The sequence below is a fragment of the Schistocerca gregaria genome, chromosome 2, assembly GCF_023897955.1.
Source record: "Schistocerca gregaria isolate iqSchGreg1 chromosome 2, iqSchGreg1.2, whole genome shotgun sequence".
In the NCBI taxonomy this organism is placed as follows: domain Eukaryota; kingdom Metazoa; phylum Arthropoda; class Insecta; order Orthoptera; family Acrididae; genus Schistocerca; species Schistocerca gregaria.
Window position 1 is genome coordinate 503,777,421 of NC_064921.1, and position 25,621 is coordinate 503,803,041.

A 25,621-nucleotide genomic window follows, 5' to 3' on the forward strand; every position below is an offset into this window, starting at 1 on the left:
ACCGTTGTACAGTATAGAAGAAACGCCAATCCACATTGTCCCTAACGTCACGGCACGTCAAGTCAGTTCAAGTCTCAGGATCTCAACTCGCACTGCTGTTCTATTCGCGGGAATTCTGATCTTCGCAAGTTTATTTTCAACTGTTTTTACCCGCGGAATGCACAGACACAACGCAATAATTTATATGAGCAGGTGTCCTCGTGTGTATGAAAATGACATTTATTGGACTAAAATGGTTTGCAGGCGTAACTTGTATATTAGTGAATGAAAACAGAAATACAAAACAACACAAAGAAAGCGCTTGGGCCAAAAAATGTCGTTACATAGTACAGAAGGGGAATTTCACACATTATACGAGGAGCTTGAGGAAGAAGTACCTACTGTTTATATTTTGGATGAAGTCAGTCAGCATTACGTTTCTCTCAAGATACCTAGATAGTGCCGTGACGGGACGGGCGGTGTGCATGCCGCCTTTTGAACTGCGTTGCAGACTGTTTTGACGGGACGGCCAGTGTGAATTGGCCTGACCGCCTGAATACTTCTCTGGTGATAGAACTGTTCTTACCTAAACTGCAACTCAGTGTCAATTAAAACAGCAGCTATTTTACTACGTGAGTGTCTTATTATTGTAAAGTATATTGTTCTCTAGTTCTTAAGTATATGCCCTATAGATCTGACTATAGCATCATACGTTAAACTGCCATTTTTTAAAATTAATTTTAATGTGGTAATATTACCGTAAAATTGACGCTGTCTGTCCAGTCATGGCTAATGGAAGACAAAGAACTGTTAATCAAGGTAATATCACTCAAAACCTAACTGGTAAGGTGACCTGGCGTAGTGAGTGTAAATGCATACTGACGTGAGCCGTAACGTGACGGCCAGTGTGAATTGGTCTTCACAAAAGAAAACGTTGAAGTTTGGAGTCCTGTTCAATACACGTTGATAGTGCGTATTTATCATTAATGGTTATTATTAGTGTTGCACGTTATTTCTGATAAGTAAATTTAGTTATGAATTTATTGAAGTAAAGATCTTTCTATAGAGAAAGTTGGAACATCTTACATTTGTTTCTAACATCTTTATGTCACCAATGTGCTATAATATCGTTGATGAACGGAAGATAGTTTGTGAGATAGGTTGCTACCGAAATTTGTATGTAGTATGTAAACAAAACAAACCAAACGTGGTAGCCTGGCGAAAAGAAATCAACTGTTTCACACAGAATGAAAGTATCATATATCATCGCGAAAATTCGGTACTTTAAATACTTCTTGAGTCTTATTTGCAATTCATTCTTAAACTTTTTCAGCACTGAGATTGCTGTTTCATAAACTTGAGGAAAAAAAGAAACTGATTAACTATAGGAGGTGTGATGCCTGCACTGTTAAAGTCATGTTGTCTTGATAGTCAACCTAATCTTAAGTGACTAGCTATTTAAGAAGCAGCAGTTTCTAACGCCAAGTATATACCGCCTATATCCTGACAATTTAATTTCTCGTTCGTTTGTGATACGTATGGAACATTGTGTCTTATTTAGATTATCATTCCTTCTTACAGTCTTAAGAGATGTGCTTGGGACGAAAATTTATTTGTAAGAAAAAGTCGTCGCAATGATAATTCCTACCATTATTAAATGAAGGTACGCGTTTAACCATTAACAGTAAGGATGACAGTGAAAACCACGGGAAAATTTCGTAATATGGGTATTGTGACACGAAACCCTTTGGAGTATACAAGCATGGAATCTGTTCAATACATGGTTGGTGTCACAGAAACATTACCTCCATTGCTAATGACTGCTATTTTGTGACAGGAGTTTAAAGATTGATGTACCGATTTGCAGATTACATCAGGTAAAAGGACTGTTTGAAAAATATGAAGTTCAGTTGGCAGTAAATTATCACGTTCGTGACAAGTCTAATGACAGCATAAGGTGAGGTACATGGTCTTAGATTGGCTTCCACGATAAGATTCAAGTTCCATAAATGGTTGGTTACGTCAGTTTAGAGGAAGGCAATGACATAAAACCTCCTACAGGATCGTGCCTAATCAATTAATCTTGTATTCAGACCGACTTCAGGTTTTGTACTTGATGAAAAGTTACAACCAATTTTTAACTGTTATTATTTGTCTAGAGAACAATGCAGGATTATTTGTAAACCTCATATTAGAAGCAAGAGTCATAAATAAGTAGTGGTAATTAAAGGACCATTCATACAGGAAGACAGTATATATTTGTTGAATGACTGGTTTCAAAATACATGTCATAAACTGAAAAGTCCTTGGGGAGTGCAGCTGTCCAGAGATTTGACATTAAAACATAGAGGCAGCCATTTGCAAGTATTTTGAAGACAGATGCTCAATTTCGTAGATTTTTATGTTTTGGATATTAGCTGGAGCATTGTAGATATTATAACTCAACTAATATTCTGTGAATACATTTGTTATAGTATTTCAGAATCTATAGTTTGTGAGTGTGAGGTTTATTGTTCCATCTTGTCTGTTCCTTTTCCTTATATTTGTGCTTGTTTACTTATCAGCTGAGTTTTACGCCATTTTGAGTCTGTTCATTCTACATTTCTTGCATTTTTCATAACTTTGATTTTAGATTTTGTTGGATCTCTCTCTCTCTCTCTCTCTCTCTCTCTCTCTCTCTCTCTCTCTCTTTCTCTTTCTGTATGGTAGTGTCCACTGTGTTTAAAGTGAAGTTTTAGATACCACTTCATTAACTTTCAATGAAAGTGTCACGTTTCAGCATAACCTAGAGGTCAGACAACCTTGAGATTAATAAATCACCATATTTAATATTTCATATTCACTTTTGTTAGCTGCATCTATTCATAACCAAAGTGTCACAATCCAATGTAACTTTGACCTTGGGGTATGCTACAGATCAGCCAGTAACCACCTACAGCATTCCAAAAACCAAAATAGACACAAGAAGAAATACGGTTAATATTCAGGTGACCTGTTAAGTGGATAGATATTCTGTGGCTCACTGGTGAGACAGAATGGATATACAACAGTGGGACTAGCATACTTATTGTATACTCATTTATAGTACTTCTGCAGAATCTCTCTACTGAAATTCATTAAAAACCTGATATCAGGGCAAGAACTGCATTTGATTGGTGTTTAATTTAGGATTATATCCAAATTAAAACACAACAGTTTACACTTTTAACATACAAACATATCTGCAGTTGCTCCATGCAGCTCACTTACAGTTGTAACAGTGATAGTATGATGTATCCCTGCTTGTGGCATGTTTAGAATAAAAGTGTCAAAAATAAAGAATGGGTACAATATTCAGAAGAAAGTACAAATAGGCCTACTTGGGTATCAGCCTCAGGAAGTGGAATATTGGAAATTAGCTAGGACCTGAAGGTAGGAAGGCAGGAAGAAAACAAAGTGTTATGAATCTTTAATTTGGGAGACCTGGAAAAGTGGTAGGAAACACAGAAGAGGTGGAATGTGCGAAGTTTATTAGTTGTGGGGAGAACCAGGATTGTACAACATCTCATGTAATGCACTAGAGAGTAACAGGAGAGATTCAAATTCATAATTAGTAATAATGAGCTGCAAACTGTTGGTAATACAAATATGACAGCGGAAAGAGAGAAGAAACCACAGATTAAACAAGTTTTCTGGGTTCACAGATCCACAATAAACACATAATTAGCATTAAATACATCCATCACAAACGTCGTTGCCCTACTATGTCAAACATTCTCCCTCCTCCAGCTTGACTGTTGCAGATACTTTGTTTTAATTCAGTCCAACCAACAATTAAAGCAGCTTTCCAATTGTTTTCTGTTAGTATACGAGCCAAGCTGATTTTTTCAGGTATATCAATTTAGTTGAACCTTAATGGCAGTACTCCTAAATGACGTATTTGTTTTATTACCAGTTTTGCTCATCAGATGTGAACATCTTCAGGTATTCATTTTATTTATTTATTGGTCCTTGGACCATTTGGCACAATATTGAATACATCAGAAACATACAGAAATAATGTATACACATAAAACATTTACAAAATAGGATAGGATATGGTGAGGATAGGGCAGGAAATTGACCATGGGCTAAACAGAGGAACCATCCCAGCATCTACTTTAGCAACAAGGGGAAACCATGGAAAATCCAAGCCAGGGTGGCTGACAAGGAATACACCCCAGTCCTGCATGGATGTCCAGTAAATTAAGACTGGAGGAGCCACCTTGCTCGGTACATGATTGGAAAAGGAGTATTAAAACACATCATACACATTGTGGGAGCAACATGCACAGTAAGTAAATAATTAAAAGAGAAATATTGAAAATAGAAACACTACTGCAAAAATGAAAAACATGGACAAAATACATGACACTGCATAAAAGTACAAAATGCACTATAAGTAACTGCACTGCCTTGATGATGTTAAATGTTTAAAACTCTGTAGGCACCGTTATCAACACAAAGTGGCTTACTACCTAAAATAGTAATACATCAACTAATATGTAACCTGGGGTGGTTTATCTCTATGTTATTCCTAATGGACAATGTATCCTTTGCAGGCGGTTCTTGCATTTACCATTTGATTATGTTCTAGAAACATAATGTGGTTAGCATACTCTGTGCAAATGGAAAAATATTAAATTCTAACACGTGGATAAATTTGTTCAATTTGTATGCAACATTTCATTTGGCTACTGTATGCTTGCATAGTGTATGAATTCACGTACTCATAGCCAAAATCTAATGCAAATTAATTCCTATCAAATAATAGTGTTTCCAGATAAAGTTATCTCTATCTCATTCAATGCAAAATAAAGTAGTTCACAGTGAACTCGTGATAAGTGAAATTAGTTTAATTGTATGGGTGGATTAATACTTGCTGAATTCACTACAAATGAAAACTGTTTCAGTTTACATTTAACTTTTGAAGGCTAACCTAAATACAGGTGAGCTCATGAGGGTTTGTCATATACTGAATGTATGTATGACTTCTGCAGCTGGCTGGAGTGACTGAGTGGTTCTAGGAGCTACAGTCTGGAACCGCGAGACCGCTACGGTCGCAGGTTCGAATCCTGTCTCGGGCATGGATGTGTGTGATGTCCTTGGGTTGGTTAGTTTTAATTAGTTCTAAGTTCTAGGGGACTGATGACCTCAGAAGTTGAGTCTCATAGTGCTCAGAGCCATTTTGTGACTTCTGCAGGGAGGAACTGAAAACTTGTACACTAGCACTATCATTGGCCTGGTCCAGAGTCAGTTACAATAAGTTATGGTCATTGTGAAAATAGCTTATATCATTTGTTTTTCCTCTGTATGATGTGTTTAAATTGCAAAGGAGAATATCTGTAGGTGAGGATTGACTGTTTCTAAACAGAACAGTTTGATAATGACTTCTAGCCAAGCAGATTCCATAATTCACAGTTTTGTGTACTGTGATACTTTGTTTTTGAGAGATTTTTTCTGTCCTCTTTTTTTCTCCCTTAATATTTTCTTCGTTCGGACATGATGATGCCTGCCCCTCCGTACAAGAAATTTGGTTACAATATATTGATCTGTTATGTAGCCTGAGTTCTATGTTTATCTGGAAAGTGACAATTTGTTTATCTCCACAGGTAACATACTTTCATTATAAATGTCTAAAACTTGAAGCTAAATTATGAAATTCTGTAATACATGATAGACAAACACCTGATGAGTATTTATTGTGCATATAACGTACATATATTATACATAAACTACAAAAAATTGAAGAGGCGAAGCACTATATAACTTGTACCATTTAGTTCAACTCATTTTACTATTGTTTTATAGCAAGTAATAGTATGTATGTATCCGGATCCTGCTCCAGCTACTGCTGGGTCTGGGTGCTGACGAGTCCTCTCCATTTGTCTCAGTCCTCCCACCACTTTTCTTCCTCCACTTGCTGCCAGGTCACACCTCTCCTTTCCACAGATATTCTCACTCCTGTTTTCCACCGTGTTCTTGGGGGCTCTTTAGGTCTTTTTCCATCCATCTTTAGTTCTTCCATAGTTTAGGGAAGTCTCTGACCATGCATCCTCTTAACATGATCGTACCATCTTAATATATATATTTATTTATTTCTTTTCTCATTCTTTCTTGTTTAATGTCCTTTCTCATATCTACATTCCATACCCTTCTTGTTTTTCTGTTAACTGCTCTGAGAAATTTCATTTCCCCTGCTTGCAGTCTGCTCCAGGCTCATTCTGTCATTGTTCATGTTTCTTCTCCATAGGTGACAACAGGGAAGTACGAACTCTTATACATAAAGAGTTTTGCTTTTTATGAAACTTCCTTATTCAAAATCAGGTGTTTTATTGTTTGGTAGAAATAGCCTCCCTTCTGTAACCTCCTATTAATTTCGTTGGTTATTCTTCCATAACAAGGTATTTCACTCCCTAAATAAGTGAAACTGTCTACCACTTTGAGGTGTTCTCCATACAAAGTAATTTTCCCATTGATCCCTTTGTCTCTTCCAAATACAATTACTTCACTCTTATCTTTATTTATTTTTAATCCATACCTTTTCATTATTTCCTTCCATGCAAGCTGTAACTGTACAGCTACCTCTTTATCACCCCATATTACCATATCATCTGCAAAAATCATATTTTTCTTTTACTGTATCTGTAACTGTCCTACTCATTCCCTCCATTACAACATTAAAAAGTGCATGAGATGGAATGCTTCCTTGTTTAAGTTCTTGTTTATATATGTACTATTCTAAGTATACTATATATACTATTATAAGTAATAGTATATATAAATGTATATATAGTATATATAAATGAAATTTAAATTGTGTCATATTTTCATCGGATTTTATATAATCTATCCTCTGTTACATAGGAAATCTCATCCTGTCTCACATTATGTTAATGCTCCTGTCTAACTCATTTATGGAGGATTGAAAGTAGTTTTTTACAAGCTGTCCTGTGTATTACAATTTTTCATTCAATCAAAGTTGACTTTAGTTGTTCAGTTGCTATTTTGCAGTTAAATTGGATGTATGACTCGGTGAGTGTCGGACTACAAATCGAAAGATTTGAGATTTAATTGTGAGTCAGTTACAGAATTTTTTCAGTCACTTACAGCTTCTTTCACCTCTGGCCCTGATCTGTGTGGCAAAAATTCAAGTTTCAGTATGCTTCAGGGTTCATCTAAAAATGTAGATCCCCATAAATAGCAGAGACAGTCAGCTAAAGGGTCAGTTGAAGGCAAGGATGTACCACCCCCACTAGAAACACACCTAGTGGAACACTTTATAGTTCATAATTACTTTTCTGTTGAGGACAGCATACATTTAGTTTAACTGGAACCTAAAGATTGTGTAATTGTGTGCATATGTTGTAATTCTAGACAAGTAGTACATGGCAGATCACAGTTAAATTTCTTCACCAGCTTTCTTACATATATTTCCAAAATACTCCACATTTGTGTTCTACAATTATTTGCCTAGTGTTACACATTATTTCCTTAGTGATGTCACACCATACAAAATGAATATCACTTATTGTCTTTCAGAGCTATTCTTTTGGCAGTGGTGCCATGTAATCAGAAGTTGTATCATTACTCACACAGGGATTGTGAGAATAAGATTAGAATAATTACTGCATGTACAGACACATTCAAACAATCATTGTTCCCAAGCACCGTACATGAATGGAACAGTAAGGAAACCTAATAACTGGTACAGTGGGGCGTGGCCCCTGCCATGCACTTCACAGTGCTTTGTAGAGCATAGATGCAGATATAAATTACAGATGTTGTGAGCATTTGTAATCCTCTACTACCAGTTGCTATGTTGTAATGAATTTTGGGTGCAGCTCATTACCTTATTCTGATGCTTAGTACTTTCTAGGTGTTAAGCTAAGTAGTTCCAAAATCAGCTTGCTTATTTGAACATTTTTTGTGCTTTCCATTTTATTGAAAGTTCATGGAAGAGGATCAGCTCTGTCAGATGTACTTGGCATTGATAATATCAAGTATGAAGTGATGTGCAATCTTTCCCAGTGCACAAAGATTTATTCTCATTAGTGGTTCTTATATTCAACCTAAAAAGGAATGCATTCTGAGAGTATAACCCAATAAATATTGTGATAAGAGTGTGAAATTTTGAGTAAATATGAATGATTTTTGTGTTATTACTGACACTTTGTGAGCTTTGTTCTGCTCAAACATTAGGGGCAGGTAACAGTAAAAACAACAAGTAGTTTGTTTGTGTTACAGAACGTTTCTGCTTGCTTTATTGCTTAGTGTCATAAAGACTGTGGTAAAGTTAAGTACTGGTCATCAATAATAGTGTTGCTGTTCGCTCAGAAAACTAATGATGTCCCTTGTTACACCACCTAGATCTTCAAGATGCATTTGAGTCCTCTGTATTTAGGTTCATTGATCATTAATCAGCTGTTGCTGTCAGACCATTGCAGGCTGTTGATGCCCACTGAGTGCCCATCTGGTCCTCAAATATGCCGTTGTGAAATTTCATATGATGTGTGTGACAAATAGTGCTCACATTTATTATTCTCAGAAGAACTGGACTTTCATTGTATCACCAAACATTACCTGGAGTATCATTTCAAGAGCTTTTCTGATTACCATACTGGCTAAACTAGTATAAATCTTCACATAAGATCGTCACATGGATATGTAATGTATTGATTTTTTCATCCTGTTGGTGATGATGCTTCTACTTAGCTTGCATTGTGAAACTGTAAAGATTTTCTCAACTTCTGTTTTTGCTAGGTGATTTAATTGTTGTATGCTTCACATTTGTGGAATATGAGCTATGTCTTGTAATTTTCCTCTGACATTTGTAGATTAGAAAGATGATCTGAAAACACTGTGGTGGTTTTTTAATGGCATTATAGACCAGTATCAAAAACTCATGTTAAAGGATATTCTATGTATGCAGGGAAGAGAAGAGGAAAACATGACACACAATGATGATGTGAGCACTGAAAGGTTGGCTTTAGACCAGTAACAGTCTGTTGCAGTTATTCTGCCAAGAACTTTCCATACATGTTTAATAACTCTGTCAAGCAAGCTGGTGATTGTAGATGTATGATATCATCTTGTTCAAGGTGCTTGTAGAGTCTAGGTCTATGTGCATCATGAGGAAGGCCCCTACAGACTGCAGCGATCACAATGCAACTAAAAACACAATCAATGGCGTATGTACTTCTAACATGATGCTGCCCACACACAAGAACACTCGTGTAGGACCACCCCAATATTGCCTGGACCAAGACTAATCCGTGAACATGATTGGGCATTCACTTTAGGCAAGGCACCATGTGTACCAAGACTGCTGGTATGTTTGTGAGTGCGAAATGCTTCTGGTGGGTCATCAAGTATAACAGAGCAAACCCTTGAAGCAAAAAATATGTACTCTGACAGTGATTCAGGGGCAAGGCAAGATAACCATCTTGCCTCTGGATTGTAGCAGGTGGATGATCCTACTTGTAATGTTGCTGAATGATTGTTTTTTCTCTAATGGAATCTGTTCTGCAACTGGGAGGTGACTCTATGGGCAACATTCAATTCCAAGTCCATAATCACATTGACTGTGTTCAGCTTCTAATGTGCCTCTGATGTCGCCATGCATAATGCAGTCAAAGTGTGTTTCCTGTGCCATCTTGCATACAGCAACTTGATTACTGTTTTCTAAATGCTCATATCATATGGTCAGAACTAGTACATTCACCACATTGGGGCACCAAGTATGTAGGTTTCCCTGTTGTCCCAGGGCTTAGTTTAGTTTGGTATGGATGATGTCAACAAAAAGCAATTTTTGTTAGGAGGGGGGGGATCTTGGAGACCTGTTAACTTGGGTACATACGTGTAAATGGCACAAATACATTCCAGCTTTATTTATCACATGTAATATAAAGTGCCTTAGCATTTTTTTTTTTAATTTCTACAGCAGCTCTCTGTTCATTCAGTATGTATGAATGTACCCAATGTATTATTTCCCAAGTATGCCTCACTTCAATCTTGATAGTTTCTTATATTATCTTAAGCTGTGACCCTAAAGTTGGTGTTTGGAAGATGCCTAAACACCTTCTTAGATAATCAAGCAAATATAAGGTGCCCTACTCACCATGACAGCTTTCAAAATTTACCAAAATTTCTTGCAGTCTGCTCTCTTCCAATGGATCATTATTTGATGATGTCAGCTGCCATGGGTAACTTTGGTGTTAAAGTGCTTGATACATATATTTTGTGACTGTTTCTGTTGGATGGTTCCTTACTTTTTCCCTTGATCATGTTATGGCTGCATAGTTAAAAATTTCAAAATGGTCTAAATGTAGGTATGTATTGTATGCACACAAATTTTTTCGTTATTTTTTTAGCTGTGTTTCATGCACCGACTATAGCTGGAAAGCAGTGGTATATATGAAGTCAGTCTTTCTTGCTCATGCAGTGCAGTTGTTATGTATGTATGTTTTGTGTTTCCCAAGTGGCCTGCCTCACTGTAGATAAATATCTTTCTTTTCTAAGGCAGTGTAGATAGCATCTACTATGAACTACTGAGTTACATAAAGTGCCATTGATTTGAAGTGTAATAACTTCTACTGATGCATAATTATGAACTCAAGATGCCAAGAAAAACGGTGTGCACCATGGGCTCAAAATGTCACTAACGGTATTAGCTGATGAGCCTATTGTTGGAAATCACCAAACACTTTCTGTGCCTTAGCCTGGAATTTTTCCCACTGCTCAGCATGTCCAGTGTTTGCTAATATCATAGTTTCACCCAGTGCAGTTCAAGTATCAAAAACTGTATGTACATGCCACAGTGCATATTCCCACCACAGTTGGATTTGATAACTGTTGTATATAGCCTCTTAGCCATTTGTTGGAATCCGAAGTCACTAGAAAAAAACTGTATCTGATATATTGTTGCCAAATCTAGTTCTGTCAGAGTTAAAATACCGTTGTTACCATGGAAGTATTCTCACTTTTGTTTGAAGTTTATGCTCTTGTTTATTAAGTTTCCAATGCTGGCATATCACTGATGACAATGACATAGATGATAGTACTGTGCTTGAGAGTTAGGATTGGTAGTATCCTGTTGAAATATCAAGATCCAGTAGCTGATTGGGTTGCAAAGACCATAGTGCATGTGTTGTCCATTGTGTATTGATTGTCTGAGATGCATTGTCCATAGCATTATGGAGTGACTTGGGTTGCTGTTCCCTTTGTATAATTTTTTTATTTCCTGTAGTTTATGTTTCATTGTTACAATTCTAGCAGATAAATATTGGTGGTGAACTTTCTGTTGTCAGTCAAATGTAGAAACTGAACAACCTACTTACTCATGGCAGGTAATACGGGGAAACTCCATTTAATGTAACCAGCAGCATTTGCACAACAAGGCCGTCCAGACAAAACACCATGGAAGGTATAATCATCAGAGAAGCAAGGAAGGAGGACTGCAGTGAAATAAAACGACTAATTAAGGTAGTTATGCAATGAACTAAATAGTTACCTGGTTTCAGTTAATGAGAATATGTGCTATTTTCTCGTACAAAAGCTGTAAAACATGATGGAGTAAAATATTAAGTGATGCTTCCTAGTAGCTTAAAGCTATGCCCCATACTTGAAGTTAAACCAGGAATCTTGCCTGCATGTAGTTTTAATCTGCCAGGGAGTTTCAAAACTGCATATTCCACTGCAGAATGAAAGAAAATATTAAGTAATTAATTACATGTTTCAAATCCTTTTAAGACCCTAGGACAATAACAGTTATTTCTTTTTAGAGTGAAAAGCATTAATAAAGTACAGTGAATTATTATTATTATATTTATTATTATTATTATTATTATTATTATTATTACTACTATCATTACTACTATTACTATAATCATCACTCTTCAGAAACATGTAATTACTTTACAAAAGCACAAAGAATTGTTATAAATTATAATAGTTTTTACTGAAGAAAATTTTTATTATCTTCATCTATATTTTTTTGATTGTATATGTGGTGCATGTTGATTAACATGAATCTTCACCTGTCTCATTGGTACTAGACCAAAACATGACGTTTTCTCACCATTTCTAGTTCATGTTATGAAAAAATGGGTGGAAATTATTTCACATCACCTCAGAGCATGATTTTTGGGAAAGGTGAGGGTGTTGTACTGCATGTCATTTGACATGTACCATATGGGAAGATAAGTAAAGTCTCTTCTGTTTAGACTCTCCTCTTACTTCCTGATCCTAGGTAACTGAGAAGAGCCACTGCGCACAAACAGGAATAAATTTTTGCTTGTTGTTAGGGCTATTAGTAACTTACGCAGCTTGACACACAGTGATGTCACAGTTGCGAAATCTACCTGCAACATGGCTAGTATCTGTAATTAAAAATGGATAAATTTTTTATTTGTCCATCTGATAACCACAGAAGATGTATTTGTAACACTTACACTACTGGCCTTTAAAATTGCTACACCACGAAGATGACATGCTACAGACGTGAAATTTAACCGACAGGAAGAAGATGCTGTGATATGCAAATGATTAGCTTTTCAGAGCATTCACAAGAGGTTGGTGCTGCTGGCGACACCTACAACGTGCTGACAGGAGGAAAGTTTCCAACCAATTTCTCATACACAAACAGCAGTTCACCGGCGTTGCCTGGTGAAACGTTGTTGTGATGCCTCATGTAAGGAGGAGAAATGCGTACCATCATTTTCCGATTTTGATAAAGGTCGGATTGTAGCTTATCACGATTGCGGTTTATCGTATCACGACATTGCTGCTCGCGTTTGTCGAGATCCAATGACTGTTAGCAGAATGTGGAACCGGTGGGTTCAGGAGGGTAATACGGAATGCCGTGCTGGATCCCAATGGCCTCGTATCACTAGCAGTCAAGATGACAGGCATCTTATCTGCATGGCTGTAATGGATCGTGCGGGCACGTCTGGATCCCTGAGTCAACAGACAACAACCATCTGCACGAACAGTTCGACGATGTTTGCAGCAGCATGGACTATCAGCTCGGAGACCATGGCTGCGGTTAGCGTTGACACTGCATCACAGACAGGAGCGCCTGCGATGTTGTACTCAACAACGTACCTGGGTGCACGAATGGCAAAACGTCATTTTTTCGCATGAATCCAGGTTCTGTTTACAGCATCATGATGGTCGCATGCGTGTTTGGCGACATCGCGGTGAATGCACATTGGAAGTGTGTATTCATCATCGCCATACTGGCGTATCACCCGGCGTGATGGTATGGGGTGCCATTGGTTACACGTCTCGGTCACCTCTTGTTCTCATTGACGGCACTTTGAACAGTGGATGATGTGTTATGACCCGTGGCTGTACCCTTCATTCAATCCCTGCGAAACCCTACATTTCAGTTGGATAATGCATGACCGCATGTTGCAGGTCCTGTACAGGCCTTTCTGTATTCAGAAAATGTTTTGACTGCTGCCCTGGCCAGCACATTCTCCAGATCTCTCACCAATTGAAAATGTCGGTTCAATGGTGGCCGAGCAACTGGCTCGTCACAATACGCCGGTCACTACTCTTGATGAACTGTGGTATCGTGTTGAAGATGCATGGGCAGCTGTACCTGTACACGCTATCCAAGCTCTGTTTGACTCAATGCCCAGGCGTATCAAGGCTGTTATTACGGCCAGAGGTGGTTGTTCTGGGTACTTATTTCTCAGGATCAATGCACCCAAATTGTGTGAAAATGTAATCACGTCAGTTCTCGTATAATGTATTTGTCCAATGAATACCCTTTTATCATCTGCATTTCTTCTTGGTGTAGCAATTTTAATGGCCAGTAGTGTATATTGCAGTGTACCCATCACAGTAACACAAGCAGATCTGAATCACAAAATAGGCCAATGCAACAATGGTTACCCAATATATCGATGATAAAAGTGTGGCCGGTACAAGTGGAGATACATGGAATGAATGGCCAGTAGAACAAGAAATCAGTGTCACAAGCATACAGGGACAATTCAGTAATACTGATGTACAGATGTAGTTGGTGTTGGTAGTGATGGTAGAGGCACCTGGTGTTTCCCTTTCTGCTGAGCAGACTAGAGTTCATTTACTTCTGAACATTAAAAATAATTTACATTGTCAGATTATTAATATGCATTTTGGGCTTATATAACTACAGGATATTCACAAGACACCTTACCTAAGGAATATTATAACTGAAATGCAATATTTATATGGATTACCAGATTATTAAAACGCTTTGCAACAACAAGGTTATCAGTAGGCCCAGTATGCAATGTCTAAACAAAAATCAATACATAATTTACGTACAATAGTGATACAGTATGCTCCATTGTTTAGATGATATCTTATTGTACAGCGGAGAAAAAATTTACAACTTAATGTTCTATACAGTTCAGCATCATACCATGCCATTTATGATAAAAACCAGAATTGTTATATTTGCAATATATGTAATTTTAAAATAAGATTGGTACTGTGCCCTTTAATTCATCATGGGGAAATGACTAAGTACTTGAAAAAAGTTGATTGTAGCAGACAAATCAGGAGATGAACTCATTTGAAGAATAAAATTTGATATAGTCATTAGCAGAAGATAAGTGGAAACTGAATGAGCTATGTGGAAAATGTGGCACACAGAGCTTCACCACCTGTTAATTTGAACAACTCTTGGGCTTTTATTGGATGTTTATTACCATGATAATTCTTATTGCTTAAGTTATTACTTATTTCTTTGTCCATTTGTTTATCTGTAAAAGACAGAAGTACTGACATGAGCAGTTGTTGGTTATAACAATCATAATACATTGTAGTTCATTTGATGTATTAGTAATACTTCTTAGTTGAAGTAGAAATTGTTTGTGAGTGGGCCGTATTAACTGAGGTAATGCTATTAGTATCATGAAGTAATTTTAAGCAAATTAGCTTATTTGCAAATAAATAATTTCCATTGTAATCTCCCAAGGCAGCAGCATGTCTATAAAATTTTTAAAATTAGTACAAAAAATTACTGTACTGAGTAAATGAAACACTTTTCTGCCTTGTTTCACAAACATTATTATTATTGTACGACCTAGATTTTGGGTTAGGACCCCATTTTCTAGTACACAATTGGTCCCATAGATGACAACCAAGCAAAGATAAGGACAACAACTTCTTATTCTATCAATTCTTGATGTAAACTATCAAGGCATCTCAGTTGACAATTCTGACACATTTACGTGTGTATTCTACAGCAGTGATTAGGACAAACATACACTGGAGTTGAGCTGTGTGCGCACAGGAATGGGAATTTGTGTTATTATCCATTTATGAATGAAGGCACCAAGGTGGTTCTTCTATGTAGAGGTTGTGACATTGTCCAAAAGAGGTGAACTGAGTCTGCTCATTCATGTAAATGTTCATGTTCAAATGGAACGTTCACAAGTGAGTTACACTCACCAAGAAATGGCTTAAAATAATAATTCTTGTTTTCCATTTCTGTTTCCCTTTTGATGATGTGTGTTTTGAAAACTCATTACTTGCTGGTTGCTGCTTTAATGAAAATTCGTCATTTCAATAGCGATGAGTTCTCTAAAATTTTTCAATCAACTGATCACACTCCTCTGTTTGCTGAGTTTACTGACATGTGACACACAGCAGTTAGTTAGCTTTTTGAGACATAACTTACATCCACTCTGTGATCATTCACTTTTCACAGTGTCCTCTGCTTTACTGTAGTGACTTATCGGTATTTTTCAAATTCTTCTGCTGTTATTGTGATTTTTGCAAATGTTCATAAGGTATTATTTCCGAGGCTGAAATTAACATTGCTGGCAATAGTTTCTTTACCAAACTGCTATACACAGGAAAACTAAACAAACTTTTCAACTCCCTGGTGGGAATACACTTTCTTCTAAGCAGAATTGATTGCCATAAAAAATAGTGACTCCCAGTCATTGACAATGACTGTGCTAATTTTCAAATTGCTAACTTACATTCAGATGTAAAGTAGACTTGTTTTCTTTTATTTAGTTTCCATGTAACTCCTTGGATGTTCATTTAGTGTTACTAAATGTGTACATGTGTATTCATGATGTGGTAAAAGTTATGTCTGTCAAGATTGTGTATAAAGTAGTTGCAATTCTTTTTTCAGGAACTTGCAGATTTTGAAAAGATGCCGGACAATGTACACATAACTGTTGATGGTTAGTATACTGACAATAAAGCACAGAAGATAATCTTTTTATACCAAAACTGTTTTTATTTACATTTGCAATTTTAGGGAGTTATATCAGTACATGTACATTTACAAAGTAAGTGAAACATGTAACGTTCCCTCTTTCTGTTTATTTAGGTTTGATTTGTTTGATTGTTATTCTTTATTTCTATTATTCGGAATCTTTTTTAATTTGAGCCTGAAACTTAGGTAATAAATACTTCGCGTGAAGTACGATTTGCAGCATAAACAAAAATTAATTTCGGAAATGTAATCCACTGAATATTAAAAGTAAAGCTTTTGAACAACGCGCGTGACTGACTAGATACATTCAGAGGGTACGTACATTCGCGTGCGAGTGGTTGCGGTCTGATGAGAAATTTTCATTGTGAAATAATTTCGTCGTAACACACTCGGAGATTGCGAACGTACATTCAGAGTAGAGGCACGTACGTTCTATCATTCCCCGTGGCCTGGGTAAAAGAATGGCAATTATTTAAATCTAAGAGTATTTCTTTTGCATCGGACTATATAAGAAAAAGAAGATTGCAGGTTCTGAATGTCTCGGCAAAACGAATCGGAAGTAATTTTAGCGGCCACGAAAGGAAAGTAGAGTGCACAATCACGTACCTCTATTGTTGAGCAGCGCCTTTTTGAAGATCTTTGGTTCCATCTCAAACTCGCCTTCTCTGCTTAACATAAATACTCCATAGGCATGGGAATAAGGCTTGTTGTGTGATGAAAATAATATAAAACACATCTTGCGTCTTTTAACTCATTCATTTACCACACACACACACACTAGTAATTAGACAGTACGACATCCCACCAGCCCATCAGAACAAAAAGTAGTCGTTCATACAAGAAATAAAAAAACGAAGGGCGAAATTGTTCCTATGTCTCTCAAAGATAAAAAGTTTACCAGATATTTCTCTGGTGTGTCACTGGAACAATTTTTCAGCACCTCTGCGATTAAATCACAATATTTTCAGTTCCTTTACAAACAGAATATTTGAGATGAGAGAGCAGAAACCTATACTGTTATTATTATTATTATTATTATTATTATTATTATTATTATTATTATTATTATCATCATCATCACCACCACCACCACCACCACCATCATCAACCTTATCCAACATCACATTGTTACAGTGATGTACCTGAAGCATACATGTTCCAAGAAATGTAACATACAGTCACAGAAAAACCTTGCAGAGGTCACATTGTGTGAAATTGCAGATGAGTTAACAACAGTTCAGAGTTTCAGGTTTATGTAGAAATTTCTGAAATTTTTCTCATTAATTAACTTGCATAATTTTTGAAGATACTCCAGTTAAGCAAACAGCTTAAGAACAATTTCAGCTTTTGAGATCGTCTGCTGATGTTTTGCAGGAAATCCATTTCTCAGGGTAAAAGTGTGTGGTTGTATCTGAACATGCAGTTACCATCAGTGGTAACTGACTTGTAATACAGTCGGTGTTTCTGTATCTTTATTGTTGGTCTCCAATTTGGTGGTGGATTACAGTGAAAGAATGTTTGTGCTTGCTGAGATAGTAAGTGTGTGAAAATTAATTACAGTTATAACTACAGAATGATTTTTCACTCTGCAGCAGAGTGTGCACCGGTATGAAACTTCCTGGCAGATTAATACTGTGTTTAGTATGGAAGTTAAGAGATGAGGTACTGGCAGAAGTAAAGCTGCAAGGACAGGTCGTGAGTCATGCTTGGGTAGCTCTCTCAGTAGAGCACATGCCCACAGAAGGCAAAGGTCCTGAGTTCAAGTCTTGGTTCAAACACAGTTTTAATCTGTCAGAAAGTTTCATAGTTAGAACTGTTTTGGTGAAAAGTTTGTTGCTTGAATATTGACCGGATTTGGAACTTATTTTTGACCTGCAGTTTTATCACCAGTATGAGCGTCGTATGTCCGTTTATAGAAATATGATCGAATAAAGTGGCACAATGGTTAGCACACTGGATTTGCATTTGGGGCAAGTGTGGTTCAAACAACCATTTGGCAATCCAGGTTTAAGTTTTTGGTGGTTTTTCTAAGTCACTAAGGGTGAATGCTGAAGTAGTTACTTTGAAAAGAACACTGCTGCATCCTTCTCCACCCCTGTTGTTCACTCTGGGCTTTTGTTTCATTTTTCATAACCTTGTTGATGGTACATAAAATTCTAAAGCTTCTTCCTACTACCCTGACAGACATAATAATGATTAAAAAAGAAAGAGCTCATTGGATATGTAACATAATGTTACACATATTTATGTGAGCTAATCAGCCACCTTGAATTAGTACAAGGTAAGATGAATTTGTTGTTTGGCTGAACACTAGCAGTCTCTTGGGCTCAGGGTGTGCTGCGGCAGTTCCAACTTTGTTAGGTGACCGGGGCGAGCTTAGGTGCAGAGACAGTGAGTGTGTTGCCGGAAACGGGTAAATCCCAGAGATAGGAATTTGGACAGATGATGCTTGCATTGCCTTTGTGCAGAATGTGCTCTTGGAAATGGCGGTGTGTAAGATAATTTGAAAGATGACCAAGTTACAGCTCTTTGAGATTCAATATGAAATTTTAATGCAAATTTGAGTACACTTGCGATGTCAGAAAAAAAAGAGGCGCATCCAGTGACACAATAATGTCTCAGTATCTTGAAAATTACAGAAGTTAATATCTCACAGTGAATACGCATTTTCACAATGACCCTCTGACTTAACAACTTTTATAATCACTTCATGCGATTTCAAGAAACGTTATCTCAGATGATAGGATTGCACTGTAGCTATCGTTCCTAAAATCTGTGTATTTGTATCTGTTTTATTTATTGTTTTACAATGTCTTTTTATATCTCTTTCATTATGCAAATGTTGATCAGAACACTTTACACAACAAATGAACACCGCATCAGTACCTCACATATTATTACACTTGGGTTTTTATTTAGTGAACAGGTTACTATTTTGCCAGTAACTTTATTTAAATGTCGATTGCAAATGATATTAAAGAAAGCGTGCTAATTTAAAAGTGGTCATGTGTTAATGGTCACCACAGTTGAAAACAGTGCCAGAAGACGATTCTGTCAAGCAAGCATAAATAATTGTTTAAGCAATTTTGAGCGACAATCTGTAGTTATTTAATGTAAGAGCAGTTGTGCAAGAATGCTGGTTTATTTATTTATGAACAAACTGTTACTTATACTTATTGCAAATGATCTGAATGTAATCAAATGTTTATAATATTTCTTTTGTTTAAATGTTGTTATGATATATTATTTTAGTGTGAGAAAGTGGTCAAAATAAGTCAAATCATGTTTGTAGTGTGTAAGAATGATATATTGTGGTGGGGATGGCCTTCAGCCAATGGGAATTGGACAGTGGTGGAACACTATGGGAGTCAAGTGGAGACTGGGACTTCATGAGTGAAGAGCTCATGGGAGAGATTCTAGACACTTTGTGTCAAGTGCTGAAAGAAAGCAGACCCAAACAGACTAACGTACACGGTTGAGTCGTATAGGTGATTGTTTTTGGATGGTGACAGCCACTACAATACTCTAAGTTTTGAAAGGACTTTATATTCCAAGGGATCTAAATGTGCTCCAGAGTAGACACTAATTTTTGCTACTTGGTTTACGGAACTGAGAATAGACAGAGTATAAGTAACTCTTCGTATTCTGTGTGCTAATCTGTGAATCTTCATGTTGAACTTTGAACTGTTTTGAGCTGGTGAATGTTTAATGTATTGTGATCATGATACGAAATTAGTTTTCATGGGTGTTTGATTACTATTTAATTTGGGTATTTTGCTACCGTTCTTGTAATGCTCACAAAGTAACTTTACTGCATTTGATAAGGGTATTTTCAGTCTGTATTTTAACTGATTATCGTAGGACCCCTTCCCATTTATTTAAGATGTCCTTTCTTGAATAAATTTTATTCAACTTAATTCTCTGTCACCTACATCAATTACAGATATTGGAATAGAACCTTTGTTATTGAATTATTCATTTGAAAATTATTTTGTATTTGTGTATATTTTATTAATTCAAAATTCTAGCCAGTGCATAGACTATTTGATTGCAGGATCACAGCTACAGTTTATTATTTGCAGCAAATTAGCTGCGTAGCATAAAAGCAGACATGCTGTTTGATTCTATGACTACACAAGCTATTCTTTTTTAAACAGAGCGGTGCATTTCCCCAGTACCTAAAGTACGAAAAACTACAGGTAAAGATATGACTGATTTTCTCATATGGACTGCTATTTTTAAGAGCAACTGCACTTGACAGTAACCATTAGGTACCGTTGCTGATAAAACAAAATACAGGCACAGAAGCAGTCTGTAGACTAACTTATACATGGTGCAAATTTGTTGAAAAATGAATTTGGGTTGTATTTATTGCTGTAATATGAAATATTTAGAAATGATAAAAAACAGAGAAAATAGATGGATTTGTGGATTAATCAATAATGGAAATTACCTACTTTTCTGGGTAAGAAGAGTTACTGGCAGTTAACCACAGAATGTGAGTGAATGACTGTCAATTCTGCTGTTGGATTATGTCTTAATTTCATTAACAGTCTCTCAACTGAGAGACTTCAAAGCAAACTAGCAGAATTCCTTTTTCTACTCTACAAACTACGGTACAATGTGTGGCAGAGGGTATTTCATACGAATAGTACCATTTTCTTTCCTATTCCATTTACATATTGAATGAAGAAAAAATCATTGACTGCAATCCACAGCAGTGCACCATAATCTCTTTTATCTTACTTTCTGCACCATAATCTCTCTCATCTTACTTTCAAGATCCCTATGCAAGGTATGCGATAAAGGCTGCAGAGCTGTCAGTCTTCTCAAATGCCAGTCCTCTAAATTTAACCATCAGTCTTTTGTGGAACAACATTGCCTATTTTCCAGACATTTAAATTCAAAATTTAAATTCAAAATTTTAGAGTTGTATATGAGCTGTCTGATCCACCATGATCTTAGCATCCCATTTTTGAACTTGTTTGATGTCCGATTGATAAGGACTTCAAATGCTGAAACAGTACTCTAGAATGGATCCTATTTTTGTCCTGTAGGTGGTTTTCTTTGTATATGCAGTACACTACCCCAGAACTCTTTCAAATCTGTCTTCCATTCATCTTTCCTACTATGGATTTTACACATCTGTCCTATCTTGTTCTGAGCTGTAGAATTAACCATAAATATTTTAAAATTATGACACATTTCAGAAGTTTACATCTGTGTAATCGGCAGTTGCTTTTTTCTTCATCTTTTTTGAAGCCATTATCTTCTGTTTGTCAAAATTTTGAGAAAGCTGACATTCATTACACCAAGTGAAAATTCTGTCCAAACCATTTTAGATTTTTTTTGGGCATGAACCAGCAATATAATTAATTTACTAGTCAATTTTGAGCTGTCATCTTACATGCATGAATTGCATTGTGATAATGACAGGCTGTTTTCATGTAGTCTATAATTAACATTGTGAAGATTTTTTATTCTGGAACATTCTGTTTCAGGATTTTGGAAGCCAAATATGTAAAATATTGCTATTGGTCATTTTAAATTTTGATGTGTGTATGAGACTGCTTTTGCTTTCCACTGTGCAATGTGAATTTAGGATTCTTTAGTACTTTGTAAAAGAACGCAAAGTAGAGTCTGTTGATTATATATGTTTGCTCATTATTCATGTTGTATGCACAAGCATTGTATGTTCTGTACTTTTGTATTAGAAACTGAAGGTAAGGAAATTATATGATGAATTCAGACTAATTTGATTTTTCCATCAAAATGGAATAGCTGCTGATTATGACACATAACACTTCCAAATAACTTATGAAAGGCAGGTGTAATAAAATATTTGTTGATTTTCATGTTTTATTTATTTTATCATGTTATGTAAGTGTCAGCTGCAAGGAGAGATACACAGGGAAGCTAAACCTGTCTCTAATGGAATGCTGCTACATGTAGTATTACGGAAAAAAATATTTGTGATTTTATACCCTATTTCTGCCCCAAATGTTAACAAATCAATTAATTTTATTACTGCCTTTTTATCATATTAAAAAGTAGAGAATTACGTTAAAGGCAGGCTTATTTTGACGAAGTAATACTCAGATATTTGTAGAACCCTCTGCCAAACATTTTCACCTCAGTTTGCGTTTCTTACTGATATGTGGAAGAGTTATTTGCTAGAATAGGTGAGGTTACACTTAAATATGGGCCGCAAAATAGTTTCATGGGAATTTCTGTGTAAAAGACAAGGACCCTTGAAATAAGAACATCAGGCCAACATCACCTTTGTTAACCTCAGTAAATATTTTATAGATGGATGTGAGCGACTCCAAGACCTGCATAATGCGTACACGTTCATAAGAGCCAATTATAGAATATCTATAATTTGCTCCTGTGAACATGTACGCGTTATGTGGGTATTGGAGTCTCTCGCATCCACGCTGACACGTTCCACATCATTACGAAGTGTCGTATTCATGATCTATGGAACAAGTATTAATCTAATCTAATCCATCTAGAAAGTATTTACTGAGGTTAACGAAGGTGATGTTTGTCTGATGTACATGACGATGCCCTTTAGCGATACTGTCTAAAGGATCATCCTAAGAAATACCAAATTAAGATCAGCCTGAAGATGCCTAAATAAGGTGAAACGCGTATCTGATAAATAAAAAAGCTAAAATTGCAACCAAGACTGTTTTTCAACTAATACTACTAAACACTTGTTTGTTGACACATGCCACAGTGGATTGGAAGAATTCCTATGATAAAAAGCCCTAAAACCTCTGATTTTAATTTTGAAACTCCCAATAGAAGTGGAGCTGTAGACAAATTAGGGTTCGTAACATTCAGCCATCCTTTTATGATGCCACTTATATTGAAACAGGTCTCTGAATCATTAACTCTTCTTGTCTCATATAATTGAGGACATACATCTCATATGTTACATTAATTGTGTTTCTTTAGTCTACACACACAGTTTGGAAGTGCAAGAGAATGTGAAATCAAAACATTTTGTTTTTGTCTGTGAGACGAAAGAGCTACAGCAAGCTCTACATCCTAATGTCCATGCCATTTTTTTTTTCCTCGTCTATACTTTGTAGAAATCATGCACATTGAAGTATGCAATCTTTACCAGAGTGACTTGTGTAGAGTTCTTGAAAACATGATTTTGTGACATGTAAAATTTGTTGATACTACTATCCATTCCTAACCAAGTTAAAAACTTTTAATCATGCTCTTTATGTATTCCCCACTTTTCAGTTTATTCTTCTCCATAAAGTCAAGAAACTCTTGACTCTGTTGTAACTTGGTATTATCTGGATAAATATTCCCCAAGCAAATGCTGTGCATGCAAGTTTATGAGAATTTTCTTTTCACTTTAAACAGTGGTTGCTCTAACTTGGTTCCTTGGTATCAATGTGAATAATAAATTTCCATAAACATCCAGAAAAGCACTTTTATTCGAATTTGCAGTACTTTGATGGGCTAATTTACTTGCATTTAAGACATGTTCTCTATAGACTGACAGTAACACTTTTTACTGAATGTAAACAGATCAAAATTTGATAGGCTATGCTTAGAAAAGTCACCTGAAACAATGGTCATGGATCATAAAATTAATTATCAATAAAATAAAACATTTTAGTTGAAGCTGAAATATCTTTTCATTCATCAATGTATAGAAGATTGATTTATCAAATGAGTCCCCATTTGAAATGTAATAGTTGTATTCAAACTTGAGCTTATAGAACTTGAAGGAAAGTTATTTCAATCAGCATACATGTCACTTAAAGTAATGTATATGGAATTTGGTGTATGTTTAACAAACATGTATTGAAGTAATTTATCAAAAAGAAAATTTAGTTGACAAAATTTTAAAATTATGAGTCATAATGACTGGTTAGGAGGCACAATTCCACTGCTTCTGATACACACATAAAAGTGAAAAACTATGTCTGGTCTCCCACTTCACTGTGTGTCCACTAGTGTCACGGAGTGAGCTGACCCTCCTTTTTAACCTTCCCAAGCTAGCCCCCCCCTCCCCCTCTTCAAAGCCTGAAGAAATAAACTAGTAGGTACAAAAGTAGGAGTAGATTTTTACTTTTATATATATGAATTCGCAGTACTGGAATTTCTGTTCTTGAAGATGTCTAGCCAGCCATTATGTCTCTTTGTATACTTCTGGTCATTAAAATTGCAACACTGAAAAGACTGCATGTATAGAATGGTGAATGACATGTAGTGTGCTATGTACTTGGACATGCAAATGATCAGAATTTCAGCAATAGCTGCACAAAGTGGAAGTAACTCCATCTACATTCTATATATGGGGAAAAATTGTGCAGTGGGTTTGTCATTCAGAAATTGAGTGTTGTTTGTTTGTGATATTATGCCTTGTGTGAAAAGGAGAAATGTGTACAAGCATGTCAGAATTCATCAGTGCCTAGATCATGGCCTACCAAAGCTGTGGTTTCTCGTCTCTCATTATTGCTGCTCTTGTTGATCAAAATCCCAAAATGTGATGCAAATATGGAAGCCATAGCTTCATGAGAGTCATGCAGTATCTAAGCACCCCTGAGCAGCGTACATCATCATCTATGTGTGGAGGCTCTGAGGAGAAATAATATTGCCAGATTTCTTTTGTCGTTATCACATGAGTGCAGCACTTAGTGTGATAGTGTTGAGTACAATTTGCTACACAGTGATTGCCTGTGATTCATACAGTAAGTAATTTGGACAGCAGCCCTTCCATTTCTGGTGTGTTAATGCCTATAATTGTGACCTGGCTTTGAGGTTTTCTGTGACATTACCTTTCAGCAAGATAATGTAAGAACTCATGTTGCCTGTACTACCCGACTTTCCTTAGTTTTATTTATTTATTTATCTATTTATTTACACATCATATTCTGTACAACCAAATTGAGGAGCTAATCTCCAAGGTCATGGAATGTGTCATTATGTGAAATTACTTCATGAAAGTAATAACAGATAAAACAACATGTTTTTGAACCCAAAATGTCAAACCATAAGTTTAAGTAAAGACACTCAACAGTACAACATAAGAATCAGCTTAATTTTTCAAGGAACTCCTCAACAGACTAGGAGTGACCCATGAGGAAACTCTTCAGTTTTGATTTGAAAGCATGTGGATTACCATTAAGATTTTCGAAGTCTTGTGGTATCTTATTGAAAATGGATGCAGCAGTATACTGCACACCTTTTTTACAAGAGTTAAGAAACTGCTATTCAAATGCAGATTGGATTTCTGCTGAATATTAACTGAGTCCTAGAAGATGAAGAGACAGCCGCACAGGAGGAAAGAGTGGAACTGGAAGTAGACAATGAAATCAATGAGGTAAGAAAGCCAACACTACAAGAGGTCTCCCAAGCTGT

At 36.2% G+C, this 25,621-nt stretch overlaps 1 protein-coding gene across 6 annotated transcripts in view; it reads left to right on the forward strand.

The window, feature by feature from the left end:
* Positions 1-536: 536 nt before the first annotated feature.
* The window catches only part of LOC126328683 (thialysine N-epsilon-acetyltransferase-like), a 55,934-nt gene continuing 30,849 nt past the window's right edge, over positions 537-25,621 (forward strand). Inside the window, exons 1-4 of one of the 6 annotated variants that reach the window (XM_049996060.1) lie at positions 1,093-3,942; positions 4,048-4,291; positions 11,346-11,481; positions 16,142-16,193. In XM_049996060.1, coding sequence (XP_049852017.1) covers positions 11,416-11,481; positions 16,142-16,193 — 118 coding nt within the window. In that variant the 5' untranslated portion in view covers positions 1,093-3,942; positions 4,048-4,291; positions 11,346-11,415. Of the gene's footprint in view, positions 612-845; positions 949-1,066; positions 3,943-4,047; positions 4,292-11,345; positions 11,482-16,141; positions 16,194-25,621 lie in introns of those variants that run through there. The other 5 variants (XM_049996063.1, XM_049996059.1, XM_049996064.1 and 2 more) reach the window with 5 other exon arrangements.